Here is a 22,045-nt window from a genome sequence, read left to right as displayed (position 1 = left end):
ATGCGAGAAAACTTTTCTTCGTTCAAAACTCTTCGTGTAGCTTAGTAAATACCTATAAATTAAGAAATACCTGCACGAAAAAGGTATGAGGATTTTTTTTTTTTTTTTTTTAGCCTTTTACATCTTCTACATTTTTTATTTGCAATTAATTTAACGTCCATTGTTTCGAAACGCTCCGCGCAGAAATATTTTGTTTTCAAACGCATTGTTCGCAAAAATCGGGAAAAAAATTTTTCCACTTAAATTACTACGTTTCTTCTTTATTCTCAATAACTTTTAATTCGTTAATTTAAAACATTCGATTTTGCATCGATCATTATTCCATTTATTAATCATTCAAGTTTTTAAATATTCAAGAGTAAGAGTAGTTAACCTCGTAGAATGCAAAGATATTACTCGTGCTTTTAATCTTTCCACGCGAGTGACCAAGTGGGTGTTCGAAATGTTGTAACAAGCCAAAAGAGTCGTGAGAAAATTGACGGGAAGTATAAGCCTACCAGGTTTACTTTTTATCGGTTTAACACTTTTTTTTTCTATCTCGATTATGTACGTGAGAAGGTGCGTATGTACACATGACATTTTCATATCACTGAGAAACGCGTACATTTTTAGCATTAAGAATATCTTGCGATAACGAAAGAAAGCTTTTCGTTTTATTAAAGCAATTTGTATAAACAAGAAAGAAATTGGTAAATAAAAATTTTCGATTTGTTATATCAATGAAATATTTTATGAAATAATGTAGAAGATATATATTATTAAAATATAAGATAAGTGAGAAACTTTCACCTCGTTTCCTGCGATGGATAATAATCGGCAAGTGAAATAAAAATAATACAGATATAAAGTAAAAATAAAATATAAATGTGAAAGGAGGAACGTCGAGCAAAATTATATAGTAGAAATAATAAATATTTGCTTTCGAATTCGTTTATTATAAATAACAAGATGTATTTGTTCAGTGCGCACGTGTCCTTTAATCATTATAACGTATTTTATATGTATTCAAGCTCCGCGTCTAACAATACGTATAGTTCGCTCTTACTGTACTTACTATATTTTATTTACTCTTGAGTCATTAACGTCACGAACTCAATATGCTTCGCGCTACGATAGATAGAGTACAGCGCGAAAAAAAAAAAGAAAAACAAACGCATTGTAAGTGTGACAATTCAACTGAAATAAAAGAAATAAAGAAAAAAGAAAAAAAAAACGAAAGAGAAAGAAAGAAAGGAAACATAAAATATTTAATCTCGTCGCGCATTGAACGATCTCGCGTAAGATCGTATCGACGGATGAAAACGATCGATCCCATGAAAAAACGTTATATATATTTTATTTTCGGTCCTTTTTTAAATCCGGATCGTTTAATCGTATAATATGAGATAAAATCTCGTAATATGAAAGAAATTAATATAGTAAAATACGATTCGTCGTGACGTATGCAAAAAATGAGTACTCATTGATCCACGAAGGAAATTTTTTTCACTTTTCTTTTGCGTTTTTCTTTTCGTTTCGTTTCGTTTCGTTTTATCTACGAGATATCATTTCCAATTTTGTTATACATACATTACTGATATGCACTTCGAGAAGATTTTCTTGACGAAGAACCGTATCATTAAGAGATCGGACCGACGATCGAAAATTTAAAAAGCAGCGTTCGCCGAATTCTCCTTCGTCGATATGTTTAATCGAATGCAGGTATTTATATATATATATATATATATATATATATATGTATATGTATATATATATATATATATATATATATCGATAGTCTAATTGTAATTTCGAATGATCCGTTTTATTACGCGATTAATCTAACAGTCGGCTTGAATGTTTGATAACGAAGAGTGAGAAATAATACGGGAACGTAGGATATATACGTATATTATTGGCGGTGTATCGGTAGTTCTTAGAGGCTACGTTATTCTTACTTACTTAGAGCTCACGTCAGCAATTTTTTTAATGCGTGTGTTATCCTTTTCAATTCTCGCAAATCGAGCCACGAACTTCTCTAATATAAAGCTGTATACTATTTTTTTCGCGACAGTCTAAACAACGCGTCATAGATATACATACATCTATTATACATACATATATCCGGTTTCTCATTATAAACTTTCTCGTCTACGTGGAGCGACTAAGTCTTATCCTCGAAATCTTTTTAGTATTTTTATAATTTTCTCGTCTCTTTGTGCTTTGACAATTTGTCGTTACGAAAACGAAAGAAAAAGAATATATATGTATATATATACATACATACATATATATATATATATATATATATATATATATACACAATACGATCGTCCGATTAAACGTGACACGCTGCACGAGAAGCAATGGCTCGTTCTTATCTTCACCTATCACAAAGGTGAATGCACAAAGATACGACAAAATTTAATACAGAGAAAATCGGAAGGAATCTCATCACATACAAAACTAAAGGCGGAGTGGAACTTTCGAAAGCTACGTAGTACAACATCATGTAGCAGGCACGTCTTATCATATCACGCTAGAGGCTTGAAAAAGCCAGGTATAATATAACCATGCGGATGTACCAAACCAGATCTTTTTGACTTATTATTTTCCTTTAACGACTATCTATCAAATATACTCTTCTACTATGATTTTTCTTTCTATACGTACATCCTCGCACTCAAACGCACATCATTCATCGTCATTTTTTTCCTCTATATGTATTTATTCCATATGCGCTTTAAAATAAAATAATAAAATGGTGCGAACGGTGCACAAACGTAAACGCGTGTATAGGCGTTTTCTCTCGTTTTCTCGTTCTCTCTCTCTCTCTCTCTCTCTCTCTCTCTTGCTCTCGCTCTCTCTTTCCATAATGCCCTTTTATGGCAGGGAAAAAGGATCGATGGAAAATCTTTTTTTTAGAACGGACAGTAACACAAATTCTACACCAATCCGTTCTCAAAAGAATTTTTCTGTATAACGCGAAGAATTTGTCCTTCTTATCAGCACCTAAATCGCGAAAAGTCCGACGAAAATTCGACGAAAGAAGAGTCGATTGTACGATCGATCGACTTGTTTCTTAGATCTTTCGATTTCATCCTTAGGCCAATGGACGACGAGTAATATAGCGAACTCTCTCTCTCCGAGGACACTTTGAGGCAGCTAATTAGCAGCATCCATCATTTTTTTTATTATTTCTCCGTAATATCGTCTGAAATTTTTTACTACCAACGACGAAACTTCACGCTTTTGGGTACTATATCTTCATTTCTATTGTTGAAACGATTTATCGATCGTTTCTTCCTTCGAAAAAAATCGATAGACATGGTTGTTGATGGATTTCAGTCTCGGGAAAGCGTGATTTGTTCTTTTTTCTGTACAGTACCACCGTATTATTTCTTCTTTTCTTTTCATTATTTTGATTTCTTTTTACACATGTATGTATTTTCGTATATATATATATATGTGTGTGTGTGTGTGTATGTTTGTTTGTTTGTGTGTGTGTATATAAGTATGCTGTGTGTATATATGTTTTTGTATATTTATTAATAGTACTTGTGAATGAAATAATATCATATTGCGAGTTCTTGTTTCTTATGTATCTGCATAAATTTCATACCGTTCATAAATGTTGGCATAATTTATAAAGAAATTGCTAAATAATATCGTTTAATATTCCTTAAACGGTTTGTAAAATTTGTCTCGGTGTAAAAGTCGCGAATTCGTTGTGTGCTCGTAAATTTACGAAAAAATTAACTTATCCGCGATTATTCATGAACATTCATTCGATGATAGTTTTTACTGATTGACTTGACTTTTTTTTTTTTAAAATCTCGCTCCCTTACGATATTGTCGTCGCTGTTAGTTTTGTTCACGGCGACAATGGGCGTCGTCGAATTATCGCAGAAGTATGGTGTGTGTATGTGTTTTCTTCCTTTTTTAAAGGCGTCGTAACAACGTCTTAAAATTTTAATAATAAAAATGTTCATTGTTTAAAATCACTTTTAAAATATTCAACATCGATTTTAAAATTATACGAACTCGTTAACTTTTTAATTAGTTATTTGTTTCGCCCTCTTAACATTAGAAAATTTGTGATCAGTCACTTTTTAAAAATGTAACATTTGGAAATTACTCGATAATAAATTTTTCTCTGTTTCTATCTCTCTATCTCTCTCTCTCTCTCTCTCTTTCTTTCTTTTTATCTTTTTTACTTCTTTCTTCATTTTGTAAAATAACAACGCAGCGTCGCATAATAGTTATATCGACTAACTTTTGTTTAAGATAAAAATAGTGAAAATTAATTATAAGAATAAAAAAGTCGAAAGCAAAAAAAAAGATATAATAGAATCGAACTAAACTGAAATCGCAGTCGAAAATAATATGTTACGGTACCACCTCGAAAAGAAATTAAAACGAATGCCACGACGATCGTTGTTTCGACGAAACCTTGAAGTTATTTATCGTCATCGTGTTGTTTGATCTATCGTCGATTAGGTAGTTTTTATTATTTAAAAAGAAATTAACGGAGGTGGTTGTTGTTCATCGAGAAACATTTAGCAAACCACTGCTTCCGATATGGGATTCTCGGTGATGTGTATAGTTGCTGTAGGCCAATCGATTTTCTTGCTGCAAACATGATTCAGTCCTTCGAGAGAGGCCAATCTATAGTCGGCCATCTTCAATGGCGAAAGTGGGGCCACTGAAATAGAAAAATCAGTGCACATTTTTTAAATTGTCTTTATCGTTATGTCGATACTTTTTTTTTTCGTTCTTCCTCGTGAGCTTTTAGTAATCCGATCAGCCATGACTCGCGCGTTCTCTTTCCTTGTTCGAATACATAAGAGATACACGCGAAATAAATAATCATCGATCGAAGAATGAAAGTAAAAAAATCAAAGTGGCAAGCACTCATGCAAAGTAAAAGTAGAGAGTTGAGTGTATCGTTTGTGATCGTACAATGTTGGATTTTTCACGTTTATATATTTGTATTTCATGTTGCGCGCGCGCGCGCGCGCACGTGTGTGCGTGTGTATCTATGTGTATGTGTATTAGTATCTATGTGTGTATGTGTATTAGTATCTATGTGTGTACGTGTATTGGTGTGCGTATAGCAGGACACAATGTGATTTTGCACAAACTGAAATATTCTACTACCCAGATGCGGTGTTCTTTCTTTCATAGATAAAGATTATTCCGAGGTCCTACCATCGGTATGTGCCGCTACAACAAGAGACGCTTTTTCTCTGCACAACATAAAAATTCTAATTTACAAATCACCTGCACGAGAAGATAGCGCAAAAGGTCGATTGCTGCCACTTTTGTGACGTAACTCGATTTTATAAAGCTCTAATTTATCGATTATCGGTAAGAAATTTTCTCTCGTACCGACTATTGATAAACGTCTTAGTCAAACGAGCGAATTCGTTTACTGAGAATTAATTTTTTTTTATACATCATATATAATTATTTAATTAATTTCTTAATGCTTCTAGATCTTTAATTTTCTTTACGAATTCGCTCGACAGAAATAATCTCAATATTTATAATGGTTAAGTAAAGAATAACATATGGATATAATTAAAAGATGTGGAGGAGATACAGAGTTTGACAAAACTGTTATTATTTTGTTATATGCAATAAAAGAAAAGGTAGTTAGGAATGTGATTGATTATTTTAACAAATTAAAGATTAAAAATCTCAAACAGTTAGAAGATATTATTCATAATTCCAAATTCACAAAGAAGTAATATCGTAATACCCGAAGAAAAGGTGGTGGTTAGTTTCAATATTTCATAGATTCTCTTTCAACAAACGCAGCCCAGGTTACCCAATTTGTTATTGAAAATACAATAATCGCCAATTAGTCTCTCTCTCTCTCTCTCTTTATCATACTTTCCGATAAAAGTTTAAATTCCGACTTACTTAACACATAGATGTGGCCTAATTGACCAACTGCGCGCTCGACTCCTTGCGACCTTCAATTCCTAATTACAATTACCTTCGGGTGTTGTCGGCGTCATGGGCTTCCGCGAGGATCTCACCGCTAAAACGCATAAAAAAAAAACAAGGTCATTTAAACATCAAAATTATCATATTGGTTATAAACTATTATGAGCATAAAGCAAATTTTTTTCAAATTTACTCCTTTAAAGAAAAGTCCGATATAAGAATAAAACAATTATAATGTATCAGTATGTAAAAGCAAAACAAGCTTCATTCCTCGTTTGGCTCATGTCCACAAATGTTAGGTAAAAATTTATATTCTAACGTGATAAAATATGTAGATTTAAAATATATATTTAGAAGTACAAGTCGTATCTTACAAAATGGATATGAGCAATGACGAAGAAAAGCATTTTTATTTTTTACCTAAATTCTTTTTATGTGTATCTCTTTAAAAACATCACATTATTTCTAATAAAAGTGTGTTATTTAGACGCACATAGCTGACGCGATCTTAGCAAAAATTAAGGAGAAAAAAAAGCCAAGAAGCGGAAACTAATCTATCATCTATTCTGTTTAGATCTGATATAATAAATACGTACCACTCGATCGATCCGAGACGCGTGGGAAATAAAGGCGCAAGTTGGTGAACAAGTACTTTTTTCATTTGCCTTTTGTATCTCTTTCTTTTTTTTTTTTTTTTTTTTTTTTATATTTGTTTATTTATTTGTTAGTATCTTTTTTTCTTTCTTAAGAACCTCACAAAAATAAAATGATAATGGTGGTGAGACGCAAAAACGAATTCACTTGATTCTTTCCTTTTTAAATACTCTTTTATTTATCAAGTCGAGCCGGTGATTAACCGGGACAGAGTACATGATCAAGGACCTAGTTGGATCTTGGTATTTCTCTCAAAATCATGTTATATCAATGATATCGACCGAACGATTTTCGATTACTTTTCGATAACGATAAAAGCATCACATATAAGCTTTTTTTAATTTTCCAATTAGGCGCAATATTGTCAAGCGTAAAGCTTCAAAACACGAAGATCCAAGCGCGATGGACATCCCCTCATTAGTACAACATGAAACCTTTACGCGAATTATAATAGTGAAAATCGTAACAACAACAATAATTAACGACGATGACGATGATGACGACGACGACGATGATGACGATGATGACAATGATGGCGATGATGACGATGACAGAGATAATCAACCGAAATTGGCATTTAACAACAGCTTGGGCGTACTGGGTAGCATTCGCAGATTTTCTAACTATTGCATAGTCCATCATATCAAACTCAAACAATTTCAATTTGCTTTGCTTACGCGTACGCTATCCATTTGAAAATAATTAAAAAGAGTGAATGGCGTCATACCGATAAAAGAAACGTCTAATCACGAATTAGATCGGAAAACGATGTTTCATTAGTCGACATCGACCGATAGAGATAAAAAAAAGCTGCTATATGTTCTGTAATATGTGCTAGTGTTTCTATAATCAAAAAGCCAAAAACAAAAGAAAAAATTTGAACGTCGCTCATTTTCACTACTTTTGCGTACTATAGATTTGATTCTCATAAGCGTACTCCACGTTTTTTCTTATAACAAACAAAAATAAAAAATGTTATACGTGAAGATTGCAGTTGCAAAAGCGGATATTAAAATAAAAATTCTAATCAAAATGGTTCGTTGTTGAAATTAACGTCTTAAAATTGTCCTAAGAATATCATCTATTCGGAAAGTTAGGAGTACCTTCAAAAATCTTGACGGCTCTAACGAGCTTGACGCTTTTAGCGAAATTATTTCTTATTTTCTATCTCTGGCAATTTTTTAAACAAAATATGAAATAACAGATAGACATACTATATTCATACAATTAAGAAAACTTTTCGATATACCGAGTACGTCCGTGTTCTAAAAGCGTAAATTCGTTGGTCAATGATCTTTAAAGTTATTGAAGAACGCGAGAATAAAGGATAGTCAACGGTCGGTATCGTAGATACGCTGTACTACATGTCTACAGTACAATACTACTCTCTTTAGGCCAAAAATACTGATAGCGATACGATACGATCTATGTCAATCGATGAGGGGAAACAAACTTAGAACTACAAACGTTCACGAATTAATTTTTCTCTCTTTGATACAACTCGTGGAGAAATATTTCTTTAAGCAAATACGGGACCATCTGGTGTATAAAAAAGAAAAAGAAAAAGAAAAAGATAAAAAGTTCGATCGATGCCGTATGGGCATAAACGATATACATACGTATATGTATGTATGTATGTATGTATGTATGTATGTGTTTGTACGAGCTATTTACAGAAACTCCCGATCGATATTCGAGTACGCCTTGAAAAAAGGGAATCCTCAGAAGTTTCTCGATCCTTTGCGAGTCTCCGCGTTCTGTTCTCGGGAGCAGTAAAATGCAGGTAACAGGCAAATTTTTCCCCGCTACCAGACGGTCACGTGCAATTCACCTATGAAATATGCTTGCGCGTGTGCGATACGGTCGAATGGATGAAGATCGATGAGGATTACCGAATTATATTCTTGTTAATTTTAATTCTAACTTGTTTTTCGCGACGGCACTCACTTACCATATCCTTCGCCTTGAAGAAACAGTCGAAAGGCCTCGCTTACTTTGCCCGGTTGTTCCTCGAGGACCATACCGCAATCAGAGATCTGAAAATCGTATAATGATTTGGTCGAATGAATGATTCAAAAAGAAATCGAAAGTGAAAGTTAAAATCGAGTTTATACGTCGCAATCAATACGAATCGAATTTAACGAGAAACAACAAGCAGGTGTTTACTTCATTTATTTACGTACATGTACGTACTAGTTGTATGTATATATATATATCTTATATATATATATATACAAGAAACAGTAGGTTACGAGTTTGCGGTTTAAATGGATTTCACACGATGGTATGCTACACCGAAAAAAGAGATCAAAGTGTTGGAATTTGGCTAGCCATAGGTAAATACTTTCTCCAGATTCATGGAAAGCTGATTATTCGATACGTTCAAGAATTCTCACCTTCATCCAGGTGCTGTTCGTTGGATCTAACCGCCCATTTAACGTAACCGTGTCGTCCACGTGCGGACTCAGAGCACCTGTAATGTTCATTACTGGTACGCTAAGCGTTAAACCTTCCTTCTTGCGCGTAGGATCCAGTTCTCTGGTGATATTCAAATCAGTACGTCGCACGTAACTGTCGATGAATAATGCTAGATTTATTGGGTTCACGCGATGTTCGAAATAATTCTTGTAGACTTGAACGAGGTCATGGTTTCTTTCTTCTGTACCCTGAAAAAAAAAAATCGATTAAAAATTCTTATCGATATAATAATTCCTTATTTCGATTATTAATTCTGCGATTTTTCGTACAACCATTATAATCTTCGAACGAATCGATACGTGGAACTCTTGGATTACTTTTCCCCTTATCCATTTTATAATGAATATAAAAAATAAACGAAAATTGGAACGGTATGATTGTTCCGGAGAAATCTTAGGTAAAAAGGCTTCGTCGAAGTAATTTTCGAGTTTGACTTAACTATCATCATCAAATTGAGTTCCTCTTTCATTATGTACATACGTATATCGTTATGGTAATATTTAAGCGCAAACTTTCTTTCCTTTCTCTTTCTCCTTCTTCTTCTTTTCTTCTTCTTCTTCTTCTTATTCTTTTTCCTCTTCTTCTTCTTCTTCACTAAATATATCTATACTCTACGTTATACCCGGTAAACCTATTAAGAAGCTACGTGTTGCATAATAAGAGCGACGAAATTGCTGCTGACGCGCTAATCCAATTTCTCGCCTCATATAGATGCGTTCACGAGCGAATGCTGTTGAAGGAGCTTGAAGCTTTGTCATCGATAATTCCTTATACGCTTTCACCCGAACGTCGTCCGCTTGATCGATTCGACGAAGTATCGAGCGTTTGAGTTTAGTCAAATGGCACGCGTATCTATCGAATAAATCTCTCAAGGAGAAGTTTAACTATAAACGATCACGCTATTATAATATATACCTCTATATATACGTGTATATATATATATATATATATATATATATATATATATACAGTAAGAGTTATTTTAAAGGAAATTAATTGCGAAGTATATCGAGGCAGTTTCTTTTTAAAAAAAAATCAATGAATTAATAGATATATAAATACTAATAAAAATTACAGATTATAATTTACAATAGTTTTGTATTAATTAATTATTGAATTGATTAATAGATACCATTATAAACTATAATTTATAATAGTTATGCATAATGATAAAAATAAGAATTTAAATAAGAATTTAATAAACTGTTTACTTAAACTCAGTTCTGACTTAATCTAATATATAGAAACATTGTTTGATAAATTATAATATCGTAAATGTGATATAATTACAATAAAAATGTTCCTGCTTCGATATAGTTTCATTGAATTTCTATTATGTAGAACATCTTACCCTGCCAAAATGATGCCACATGAGATAATCAAGGACGCTCTGCGTCATTCCCTGTGACCTCAGATGACGAACGTTGAGCTTTTGATAACCCCATTCGATCCATCCTGCTTGCGTAGATACGCAATTGATCAAGCACAGTGCATTGACCTTATCTGGATGTGCAAGTGCAAATCTAGCCAATATATTGGCTCCCGCACCAACCCCAAAACCAATGACAGATCTCAAACCGAAATGGCCGAGGACAAAGAGCAATTGTTCTGCTAACTCTTCCATGGATGGATAAACATAACTATAATAAAACATTAAAATTTTTAGAAAGCTTATCTGATAATTTGTTTCATTGTTATGAAAAACATATGTCGTTGATAAAAATTCATCGTCTCCGAAATCTCTATTTAAATTAACGGCTTTACACTTTGACGAAAGATTTCGAAGAAACTTCGTTCAATTGAATCATTCTATACGTTCTCGTTGAACTTGGCACGCGAACGAGAATGTGGCAGAATGTAGTAATAGTTCAAGCTACTGCGTGCACAGACATCAGCATTGCTCGTTACATAATTTTCTATCTCGATTCATGCGACAGAATTACAACTTATGTATCTTCGTTCTTTCGCCATATAATTATTACGACTCATGTTATACGTAGTCATTTTTTCATCCAATAAAAAAAAGATATATATTTATATATATATAAATATCGAAATAATGTTTATTTTTAGCTTTCCATTTTCAATAACTCTTATCAAATCCTTACAATCACAAAGAATTCAAAAATCGCGGAAGAAGAAGGCATCGAAGAACGACATCAATGAAAAATGAAACGAAAGCAGGCTATACTATAGGGCTTCGATTAATTAGAACGTTAATAAGGTCATTGATTATTGCGTTAATTAAATTCTCCCACAAGCTAACCTTCTTAACTAATCGCGACTACGAGCGTCATATTACCAGGTAGAATACGAGATATGTAAGTACATGTGTAAATGTAAGCAAGTAGTGCTTTCCATAATCCCGTACCTGTGATAATCTGTTTTTAATTAGCAACTTCGTTAGCACCGTCAAGAGACTTTATTGTTTCGTACACATGTATGTAGGCGTATCCGTAAAACGCACGAGCATACTGATTTCGCGAGACGAAAAGTACCTGTGTGTTTCTTTGACGAAACGTGTTTTTTATTACGTTCGTAAACATAATTATGCGCGTGTATATATACTGTACATGAATACTCACTCTTCCTGAAGCGCCAGTGCATTTTCCTCTTGACCAGGTGCGTTAACATGATAGACGCAAAAGTTTTCGAGGAGAACGCGCATGTCGATGTAATTGAAGAAAGCTTGGAAGCTCGAGATATCTAAAATAATGAAATTTCGTTTTGTTTGTTAAGTATCGTATCGATAATCGTTTTATCACGTATAATCGATAGTTGTTTTATCTAATCGTTTATTTTTTATTATATTATATGTCTTATGCATGTATATAAGAAATTAATTTAATTTATTTCAATTACAATTGAACTATTATTTAATTCTCATTTATTAGTAGAATAATTAAATAAAATTTTCTTAATTCTTCTTCATTGGGTGTAAAAAATAATTTAGTAGTTAAAACGGCGTATTATTTTCAAAAATAATTTACATTGTTTCAATAAATCGTTTATGCTACAAATCTGAAAAGTTTGCCCTTGGAAAGTTGCCAGGTTATTATCATGATGTATCACGCGAACGTAGATATTTTACAGATGATGGTAAAAATATCGATACTCTTGCAAGAAGCTTTTATTTTCTTCTTCTTATTATTTTTTTTTCTTTTTTTTTTCTTTTTTTTTTTGACGATTAACCTAACCTTTCCAAACAAAGAAATAGAAAAATTTTCTTTAAATTTTCTTCAATACTTACAATTAAGGCCTAAATCGTGGTAGGTGAGGATCGCTGGTTTTGTCTGGTTTCCTTGTACAGCAACAAGCAGACTACCTTTATCGGTTTCTACTCTTTCTTCTCGTACAGAGCTATCGTCTCTCGACAAATACCTCAGAGCCGGAAACTGTAGCTGAATATTCTTCAACTCGATATCGTCCATACTATCTCGCATGCACGAAGGCATCGTGCTGCGCATGGAAAAGAATTCTCTTGATTATATCAGTTTAAATAAATGAAAAATCGTTCATTGGGTGTATGTACGTTTCACGGAAAATGACAAAAAAAAAAATAGATATATGACTATCATAGTCGACAAATTTTTTTTTTCTTTATATAACGTTTCTATATTGTTTCTGACGAAAAAAAAAAAGATAAATAAATACAAACTTCGTTTTAAATATAATATATTAAAGAAAATTTTGATTAATTTTATAAACTGAATCGCATATAAATGAGATTAAATATCTTTCTTCTTCGTTAATAAAAATAGAAAGAAAAAGAAAGAATTAAATAAAATAAAGAGATCTCTCGTATTAACTGATAACTTATTAAATATATTAATTTTTTCGAAGCCAATTAGCAGTGAAGTATACTGTGAAAAACATATTGTAAACTATCGATATTATCCACGTTTCCATTCATGACTCGAACCAATTTTACTGATTACATAATACTATGTTTACTTTATAAATAAATGGAATTTCGTTTCTGTTTTTGTAAAAACGGACCTATCAAGGAGATAGTAAATCTAAAAATAGTAAATGTTAGAAAAAGTGATGTCATTTTCTGTTTGTTTTTCTCACTTATTAGAAATCACATTCACGCATTAGAATTTTCTAGAGATATCTTAATTCTTAAACTCTTTCAAAGTTCTCAAAGAGAGTTCATGAGACCTTAACCATGCACCATGAAAGTGCATTTAAACGAAGCCGTGCGATATGCAATTGCCCCACGCGGTATGTACCCAGCAAAATTATAACTCGCTGAATTACTGGCCTCGTTGTATAACGAGTCGTTTCTCATCAAAGGATTAATTTTTATATAGTTTTTTCTCCTATTTTATTTTTTTCTTTTCTTTTTTTTTCTTTTTATTTTTTTTTGCTATTCAAATTTTCTCTTTTTAGCTTAGCCATCATTTTTACAGGATCGTTTTACGAGACAAAAGGTAAAAATGAAAGAACGACTCAGTTAAAAGCTTTTTCAAAGTCTCTATACACTTGTGCATACCTGAATGAGAACACGTAATATCATTAAAAAACAGCAAGTTGTTAAGGTACACAGAGATACGAGCGTGTCTATCCTAGATAGAGCTTTCGTCTGATCTTTTTATGGTATCGATCTGAAGACCACGCCCAGTCGAACGGAGTAAACTCGAACAAAATGCATTTGAACAATATTCTAACGAGTGCGCATTAATTAGTTAGGAAAATCATAGTCCTCCTCTCATATTTGAATAATTAATATTTATTTTAGAATTGATTCTCTCAATGAAAATTTTCTAGATTAAAAATTGAAATAATGATAATAATAAAAAAGAAAAGAAAAAAGAAAATATAAATGTTCAATAACGAACAATTTACTCGTCTTAATTGCGTGGCTAGTAACGACCCACATTCGTAAGAATTTATGTAGAGTCTTTGAAGTCTCCCTTGTTCGTGTAACCTCGATATAATTACCTAGAAAAATGTCAAGAACCCCACGTGACCCTTTCATGCGACTAGCGTTCTAGGTAAAGCGTAAAATTAAAAGACCTTCCTTGTTTCAAGGAAAATGTCAAAGGATAAGATAGTCAGGTAGTAGAATAGAGAAAATGTTATTATCATGAAACTTAACAAATTGTTCTGGAAGTTTATTACGATGTAACATTGCTTTCCTCTCACTCCTCATATAAAACGAGTAGACAAAGCTCGCAAGGAAGAAGGTCGTCTATCCTCTTTTATGTCTCCAAGGAGAAGCTTTTGCTATCTTTGCTGTCTACTTTATTAAATATCATGTCCGATTAAACACTTACGTGTGTTATTTTCTTACTTTATTTTTTTGTTCGTTATTAACAATTAATCTTTATAATAATCGATCACTTCGTGTCACTCATCAATTAATAAATCTTTTATTTTAAATCTTAAATAATATTCTTTTTCTTTTTTCACAAATATGTAACACAAATTATTCGAAATAATTCGAGTTACTTTTAGAAAGATATCGGCAAAAGAAACAACAAAGGAAACAGATATCACCTTATGGCGACTACAGTCTACGATCAATACGTCTATAAAGAGAACTGCATTGTGTCGAGCTACATACATGGAAATCGTAATTTGGAACGCAAAATTCAAAGAGCACACCTCGAGTCAATTTTCATTGAAACTTTTAGACCATTCAATTTTATTTTCGAAGGATTGATCGTTTAATAGGGACAAAATTTATTTCTTACAATCTTATTATTAAATGAATAACATTATCTATATTTTTTATTAATTAGAATTTTCGTATATATCTCGTTACGAACAATTTGTAACATTATTTTACACGAGACATTTTATATATTTTAATTTCTTCATGAAATTTCACGATAGAACGAAGTTCTTTACATTTCTCCATAGAAATTATTTGGTAATATTTCTTTCTTACCCTTCTATTCGTGTTCTTTTCGTATCAGCAAATAAAAGATACAAAATAAAAGTTATCAACGTCAAGTTAGTTAGCATTCCAAACACTATCAAACGGGGTACATGCGTAAGTGCTTCTCCGTATCTCGTACACGTCAGACTCTCATTTCCGGTCAAAGTTAAATCCGGTTTGTATTCCAACTACCTACTTTGGAACGTCGACGATAACGTGTAAATGACGATATACAAGATATCAACCATGGTACTACATGAAATTACTATTATTTTCTCTTTCCTTATTACGTTCTGTTTCTTATAACACGTTTCCCTTAAATTTGAAAGTATAAAGAAAAAATTGAGAGGAGTATTAACCACGAGGGACAGATGGGTGGCTTTGGGAACATGATATTCCGTAATTTTATATCTCCTTGGTATCCTTTTTATCAATCGATTAACCGGACCTGATTTTTTGTGGTTTTATTATACCATAGTCAATGTATAGTCATAAAAGTAAAACGATGCTGCAAAGAAGGGGATCGATTTACATCCTGTTTTATCGGTAGCTCGTATTTTCTTCTGAAATAAAAGAGATAAGAGAGAGAGAGAGAGAGAGAGAGAGAGAGAGAGAGAGAGAGAGAGAGAGAGAGAGAAAGAGAGAGAGAGAGAGAGAAAGAGAGAGAGAGAGAGAGAGAGAGAGAGAGAGAGAGAGAGAGAGAGACAGAGAAAGAGAGAGAGAAAGATGGAGAAAATAAATAAAAAAAATAGTTCATGCATTTATGCATAAAACACAAGGATGTATAACATATATACATATGTATATGTATAACACGTTAAAAGAAAAGCCATACCACATTCCAAACGCGACAATTTATATTTACTTTTTCTTCCTTTCCTTTTCGAGCGCTCCAATCGAACAGAAACTATACTTCAAACAAATTAAACTTTAACGAAGGTCGCCAGGAATGAGTGTTCGAACGGATAAAGAAAAATGAAAAGAGGCCAGAAAGAGAGAGAGAGAGAGAGAGAAAGAGAGAAAGAGAGAGAGAGAAATCACTTAAATTTAAAAGAACGATCGTACTTTAAATAATAAATTCCATGCGTTCGTTACCTCCATTATCAGTCAGTTCCTCTCCTTTTCTTCTCTCTATCATATGGTAAATTTAAACGATAAGTTCTGTTCAAGGCTTCATTTTAACTCACCAAAATGACTTGTACGATCCTGGTTAGTTCGCGCGTAATACGACTTGCGAATAACGTCGATAAAGAGATATCTAGATCAAGGACGTCTCTTCGATAATATCAATCGCGACAGGGAAACTTCTTTTTTCTTCTATTTTTCATTATATCAATTTATTTCTTTTCTCTCCCAAGAAAGAGATCATATACGATTATTAATGACGCTTGTTTTTTTTTTGTACGATCTTGGAAAAGATCAAATGTTCGTAATACTCTCAATATATAGTAACGTTTATGACGTAGAAGAAGAAATCATCGATCGACTCGTCCGTACGAAAACATAAATCAAACTTTAGAGAAAGAGAGAGAGAGAGAGAAAGAGAAAGCTTGTAGCAATGAATACAGAAGGAATTGGCTTCTCGCCAAATTCCATTAAACGAATTTTCGGCTGAAAGTAGAACGAGTGACGACCTAACGTGATGTCTCCTTATTTTCTCAAAAAAAAAAAAAAAAAAAAAAAAAAAAAAAAAAAAAAAAAAAATGTATTTATAATTTAAAAACGAGATTCGAAAAAAGAAAAAACAGAAACGTTCGAAAGACATAATAAGTCCTTGTCATATATATAATTATATTATACTAGTATAATTATTCTAAATTACTTTACTTCGAAGATCTATGTTATTTTAATTATCATTATTATTACTATCTACAAAAGTAGACTGTTTTTAAAAGTTCATGCCAAATTATGATACTAAATACATCCGCGAAGTTTAAGGGGTTTGAAGAGTAAGACAATTAATCCTTATCGATTGTTCATAATGGAAAATATTGGTTTATAACCATTAGAACGATATTATGCATTGTCTTTAATTGTATCAATGATGAAGCGTATTTTGTGCATTTAACACAACGATTTTTCGATGATAATCGATGAATTCATCGTATCGTAATGATGCGACAACCCGTGCCGATCGATCGTAAACTTATTAACGAGTACGCGTTAATAATAAATCCTTGTGCTGCTTCAACGCCATCCTTTGTCGTCTTAATTAGAGTAGTCAAACCACAAAGGTGCTTTGTCGGTCGTTTCGCGATGATACGGTAAGAATCTGTAACAAGCATCTAGTTGCATCCTAACACATAGTTGCATTAATGCTGTATTTGCACGATTAGAATTAAGTCGATACTGTGTGTTTAAAGTTAATAATAATTATTATATCGATTGAACATATTTAGCTTTTCAAATATATAATATTCCATGCAAATCTTGATTCGATCGTACGATATTTCTAAAAAAAGAAATTGAAAAATCAATAAATCTCATTTGTGACAAAGTAAATCATCAGGTTGAACTATTCTTTCCTTTCATCGTTAAACATAAATCTCAAATATCAGAAGTTAATGTCGATTTCTCAATAAATAAAATTCATACCTTCAAAATGAGCATAGATTAATATCGAAGAATCTTTGGAATATAGACCGATGACAAAATCTAATCAAATCGCCAATGCTCAAGGATAATACGAATAATACGATAAACCTCACGCTGGTTTGTCTCTCTCTCTCTCTCTCTCTCTCTCTCTCTCTCTATATATATATATATATATATATATATATATATATATATATATTTATTAAGAACAAGAGTTAAAACTACTCTAATTCTAAGCAATTTTCGAACTAGGCCAGAGCAGAAATGATGAAGAGCAAAAAGAAAAAAGTATCTAATATGAGAGATATTAACAACTACAAGGGATTTTGAACAAATTCATTCTCTCGTCGAACCTTTCTCACACGAACTTACCCCAATAGTGCAGTTTTCTCGGCGGTAGCGGCGGTTGGCATCTTGTTTCTGTCCCTAGAACAAAATGGCGGCAAATAATATCACACACACCCGGTCCCTGGGGTTTTGCTCACGTAATTTCGTCTCCTCGATCACACAAATCACAAAGCATAATCGACATAATTTTATGGGGATCTATACAATCAGATGATCTAAGAATTCGACTTTCTTACGATGTCGTTTATTTTTTATTACTTTCGAAACTTCACGTATTGATTTTTCAAAACTTTGATCTAACCATATTTATCACTTTAAAAGTAATCATTCTTTGATCGAATTTGAACATCTATTCGTAGGAATCTACTGGGTCAGTCGATAGAACTCAGGAAACGAGGAAAAGTTAATGGACGTTAGCTCAATGAGATCTAAAGTTTAATGCAATGTTGACCGAGTTTGATCGAGTTCGAACGTGGCTGAAAAGGTAAAATGGAAGACCATTGAAAATTTAACATGTTCGCTTATAAACTTTGTAAAAAGGATAATTTTATACATTTTGATCGCTAAAAAGAATATTATTTGAAAAAAGAACTTAATAATTATCATTAAACAAACAATAATTAACTTTCGAATCGTATTATCTGTTTACAAAGAAGAAACGTTTTTCAAAATTGGAGTTTCGAAAGTAAAATAACGCCGTCGTATGTAATGAAACCTCGTCTTGAAGTAGACATCCTCGAGGCATCATGACCACGCCTCGATCTTTCGAGTCGATCGCCTGGAGTCCCTCAAAGCGAGGAGCCGGTTCCGCAACGTGTTCTCGTTTCCGCCGCGCGTCACGAAACGACGCGCTGACGCAACTCGAGCGTTGCAAGGACAAAGAAAGAAGGGTATACAACAACAGGTATATAACAATAACAACTTTGTACAAAGCCCAATAATGAACATAGAGATAAGGAAATTACGATGAAAGCAAGCTTTTTAGAAGCTATGTACAATCGAAAAAATAAAAAATAAAAAAAAAAAAATACAGAGATAAATAAAGAAATAAATAATAATGATAAAGAGAACTATTCATGTGCCATGTATAAATCATGCCGTGCTCGAAGCATGTTAAGCAAGAAGCTTCGTATTTTCTCTGTTCGACTCGCGTGATGCGGCTTACCTTCTGGCCTGCTTTTCTAGTCGAGGCCGATCAATAGTCGCGGCAGCAACTTCCGGTCCTAAACTCCTACTATCCATTTGGCCAAAGTCCCTTGCTTGAACTTTAAGCTCGAGCCCGAGTCAATTCGATTATCGCGCGAACGAGATTAGCTTCTTTCGAGATTTTTTGTCTTGCTATCTGATAAATCAAACAACTTTAAGAGTTCCTGTTCTTTAATTCGTTTATTGGATTCCTTGAAATCTTTGGTATATTTAAAGAGCTCTTCGATCGTCATTGGAAAAACAAAGATTATTTTCGTCATGATCAATAATAGATTTATTTACCTTAGCAAGATAGTTCGAAAGGCAAACAATTATCGTTCAGAGCGATACGAAATCAGGATGTAATCAATTTCTTTTACGTCCAGCAAAAAACTGGCGAATATAAAAAAAAAAAGCAAATCCCAAACCAAGAGATGTCTTTCGATGTCTTCGACCTCGAACCCACTTTGGGAATACTCGCGTGGAGTGTTGTTTTCTCGTGAAAACAATCGAGCGATAAGAAGCTCCGCGGTTTCGAGGTACGAAGAACAAAGGAAAGAGACAAAAAGATGAAAAGATAGGAAAGAAAAAAAAAGAAAAGAAAAGAAAGAAAAAAGAAAGTATTCTCCATTAAAATAGTTCTGGACCAGCACCTGTGTTCACCATTATCACTAATTATTCAGTCATTATTATCGCCAACAGCAGCACCATTACCATCATCAGTATCATCAGTACCATTTCCCTGTAATCCCATATGAAATTACCTTGATACGATCGAGACGCTCTCTCGTCGATCCTCGATCAATGGATCCTTCTTCCTGATCTCCACCTTTGGCGAAGCGAAGCTGAAAGCCTTCTTGACACTTTCGAGTACACTTTGACCGGTGCTCTGAGTCTGGTCGACGATCGTTGTGCTTTTGTAAACGTCTTCGCCCAGGTCGCCTAACGACCTGTACGAAGCGCCAATACCTGCCGGCATGGCGTTCCTCGCCTCTCCTCACCCACGATGACAACGTCTCCTTTGAAAAACGAGCCGCTAAGCTCGCGACGTCTTCTTCGAAGAGTTGTTTCGTGTCCCTCCCCTCCCCTCCGCTATGTTTCTTTCGTCTCCACTTCTCTCCTCTTCATTAGTTGATGATGAGAGAGTCGTGCCCGAAGTCAATATGCCAATTTCGTACGTCAACAAGGCAAACGAACGAAGGCAAAGGAACAAAAGAAAGAAGAACCAAGATAAGGAGAAAACGTCATTCTCGTGCTTGGATTTATTTTCGAGGCATCGACGAATAATTTTATTTGTTGATTCATCTAAATACTTGATGTTTTTGATAATCATAAAATCTTCGTCATTTGAATTATTTCACGAGGAATAATTTGATTTTTCATATAGAAACCCGAATTTAAATATCGTTAATATAATAATAACATCGGAACATTTTTTAGTTTTGATGAGATTATTTTTCGTAATTAACATACACATAAACGCTGGCAAATCGATGCAACGAGAAAAGATCCTCGCACAAATTCGCACAAGGGCTAAAACGAAAAGATAGAAAAGTAAGGGACATATATAAATGCATGAAACGGTGCAAAGACGGCATGCAAAAAAGACTCATTGACCTCATCGTGACTGTGATAAAACATACATCGATAGGATTATGCGCGGCAACATGCTAACTGCAAAGTATCTCACCGTGCGTTGATACGTGTATGTGTGTGTGTGTTTTCTTTTATGCGTGTATGTATATATGTACGTAGATATATGTATATCATCGCGGGAAAACGTGATGATACGTAACATGCTAAGATGAAAACGATGATCGATACAATATATATCAAAATTCTTTTTCTTATAAACACGTCTTTATGTCGAATCACCGATTACGTGCATGAAATATTTAAAAAAGCGCGTGCATGCGTACAAACGAATAAGGGATGATATTAAACGCGTTAATTGATCGATCGATTCATCCATTTCAATTTTCTTCGATTGAAACAAACCTATTTATTGTTTATATTATACCTTCTATTACGATACTCAAATATAAAATATTATGGCTACTTTGACGACGTTAACGGTTCACTTTCCGAAGTTAACGGCTCACGTGTGATGTCTCGAACGAATGGAGAACAAAGTGGTGTCGTTCTCGGGTACGTAAAATAGATCGATCGTTCCTTCCTGCCTCGTCGTTGAAATTTTTATTAGAAAAATTGCTAAATGTGTTTATTACACATTTAGGACAATTTTTTTTTTTCTACAAAGATATTCATTTACAAGAATATGAAAATGAGAAATTATCTCATTAATTTTATACGAAACTTTAAGTATATTATTAATAATTGAAACTCGTAAATATAAGTAAACAAATTTAAAATATAATAAAATGTAATAAAGGAATTACTGATAATCCATTTATTGCTTAGTAGTCAACAACTATAACGATGAAACCAAAAATTACAATCCACCAGACCTAAATATAGAAAGTTCGGAAAGGGGCTTGTAGTTGGATAGAATAGGAACAAAGGATGGATTATATTCCTGTGGTCTATGTCTTAAGGTCCCTACGATATTATGGTTCGTTTAGAACAATGGACTCCGAGCTTATCGTCGCTCGTACTAGCGTTGAGAAACCAATGCATATACAGTGAAAATCTATATATAGGAATCTATATAGAGTGTCTTCATTATTTTTCGTTAATATTTTTCTATGGTTACGAATGATTTTAATGGTGAATCATATTGTCTTATTTTATCAAAACGTTTAGAAAGGAAAAAAAATGATAAAAAATAGTCATAAAAATGATTAAGACTGTAGAAATATTTACGATTGATTTTAATCGAAAAGCTATTATAAGGAATATGCATTTCTAAGTATTTCTATGATTTAAAACGTATGATTAAAAATAAAGTAGAAATAGAAGTAGGTTGCACATCTCTGATAAATAACGAACAGTTTCGTGCTT

At 33.1% G+C, this 22,045-nt stretch overlaps 1 protein-coding gene across 14 annotated transcripts in view; it reads right to left on the bottom strand.

The window, feature by feature from the left end:
* Positions 1-3,438: 3,438 nt before the first annotated feature.
* Positions 3,439-22,045, bottom strand: part of MESK2 (misexpression suppressor of KSR 2) — a 62,465-nt gene continuing 43,858 nt past the window's right edge. For 3 of the 14 annotated variants that reach the window (XM_085663584.1, XM_085663588.1, XM_085663578.1), the window contains 8 exons: positions 17,924-17,977; positions 12,317-12,525; positions 11,652-11,772; positions 10,418-10,706; positions 8,985-9,254; positions 8,540-8,624; positions 5,984-6,028; positions 3,439-4,684 (listed from right to left, as the gene is read on the bottom strand). In XM_085663584.1, the coding sequence (XP_085519710.1) occupies positions 4,539-4,684; positions 5,984-6,028; positions 8,540-8,624; positions 8,985-9,254; positions 10,418-10,706; positions 11,652-11,772; positions 12,317-12,525; positions 17,924-17,977 (1,219 nt within the window). In that variant the 3' untranslated portion in view covers positions 3,439-4,538. Of the gene's footprint in view, positions 4,685-5,139; positions 5,229-5,907; positions 6,029-8,539; positions 8,625-8,984; positions 9,255-10,417; positions 10,707-11,651; positions 11,773-12,316; positions 12,526-17,923; positions 17,978-19,064; positions 19,455-19,848; positions 20,207-22,045 lie in introns of those variants that run through there. The other 11 variants (XM_085663600.1, XM_085663602.1, XM_085663595.1 and 8 more) reach the window with 8 other exon arrangements.

Source organism: Vespa mandarinia, chromosome 1 (assembly GCF_050613455.1).
Source record: "Vespa mandarinia isolate Hongniang chromosome 1, ASM5061345v1, whole genome shotgun sequence".
Lineage (NCBI taxonomy): Eukaryota > Metazoa > Arthropoda > Insecta > Hymenoptera > Vespidae > Vespa > Vespa mandarinia.
Note: the sequence above shows the minus strand (reverse complement) of the source record. Positions and strands in the feature narration are given on the sequence as shown.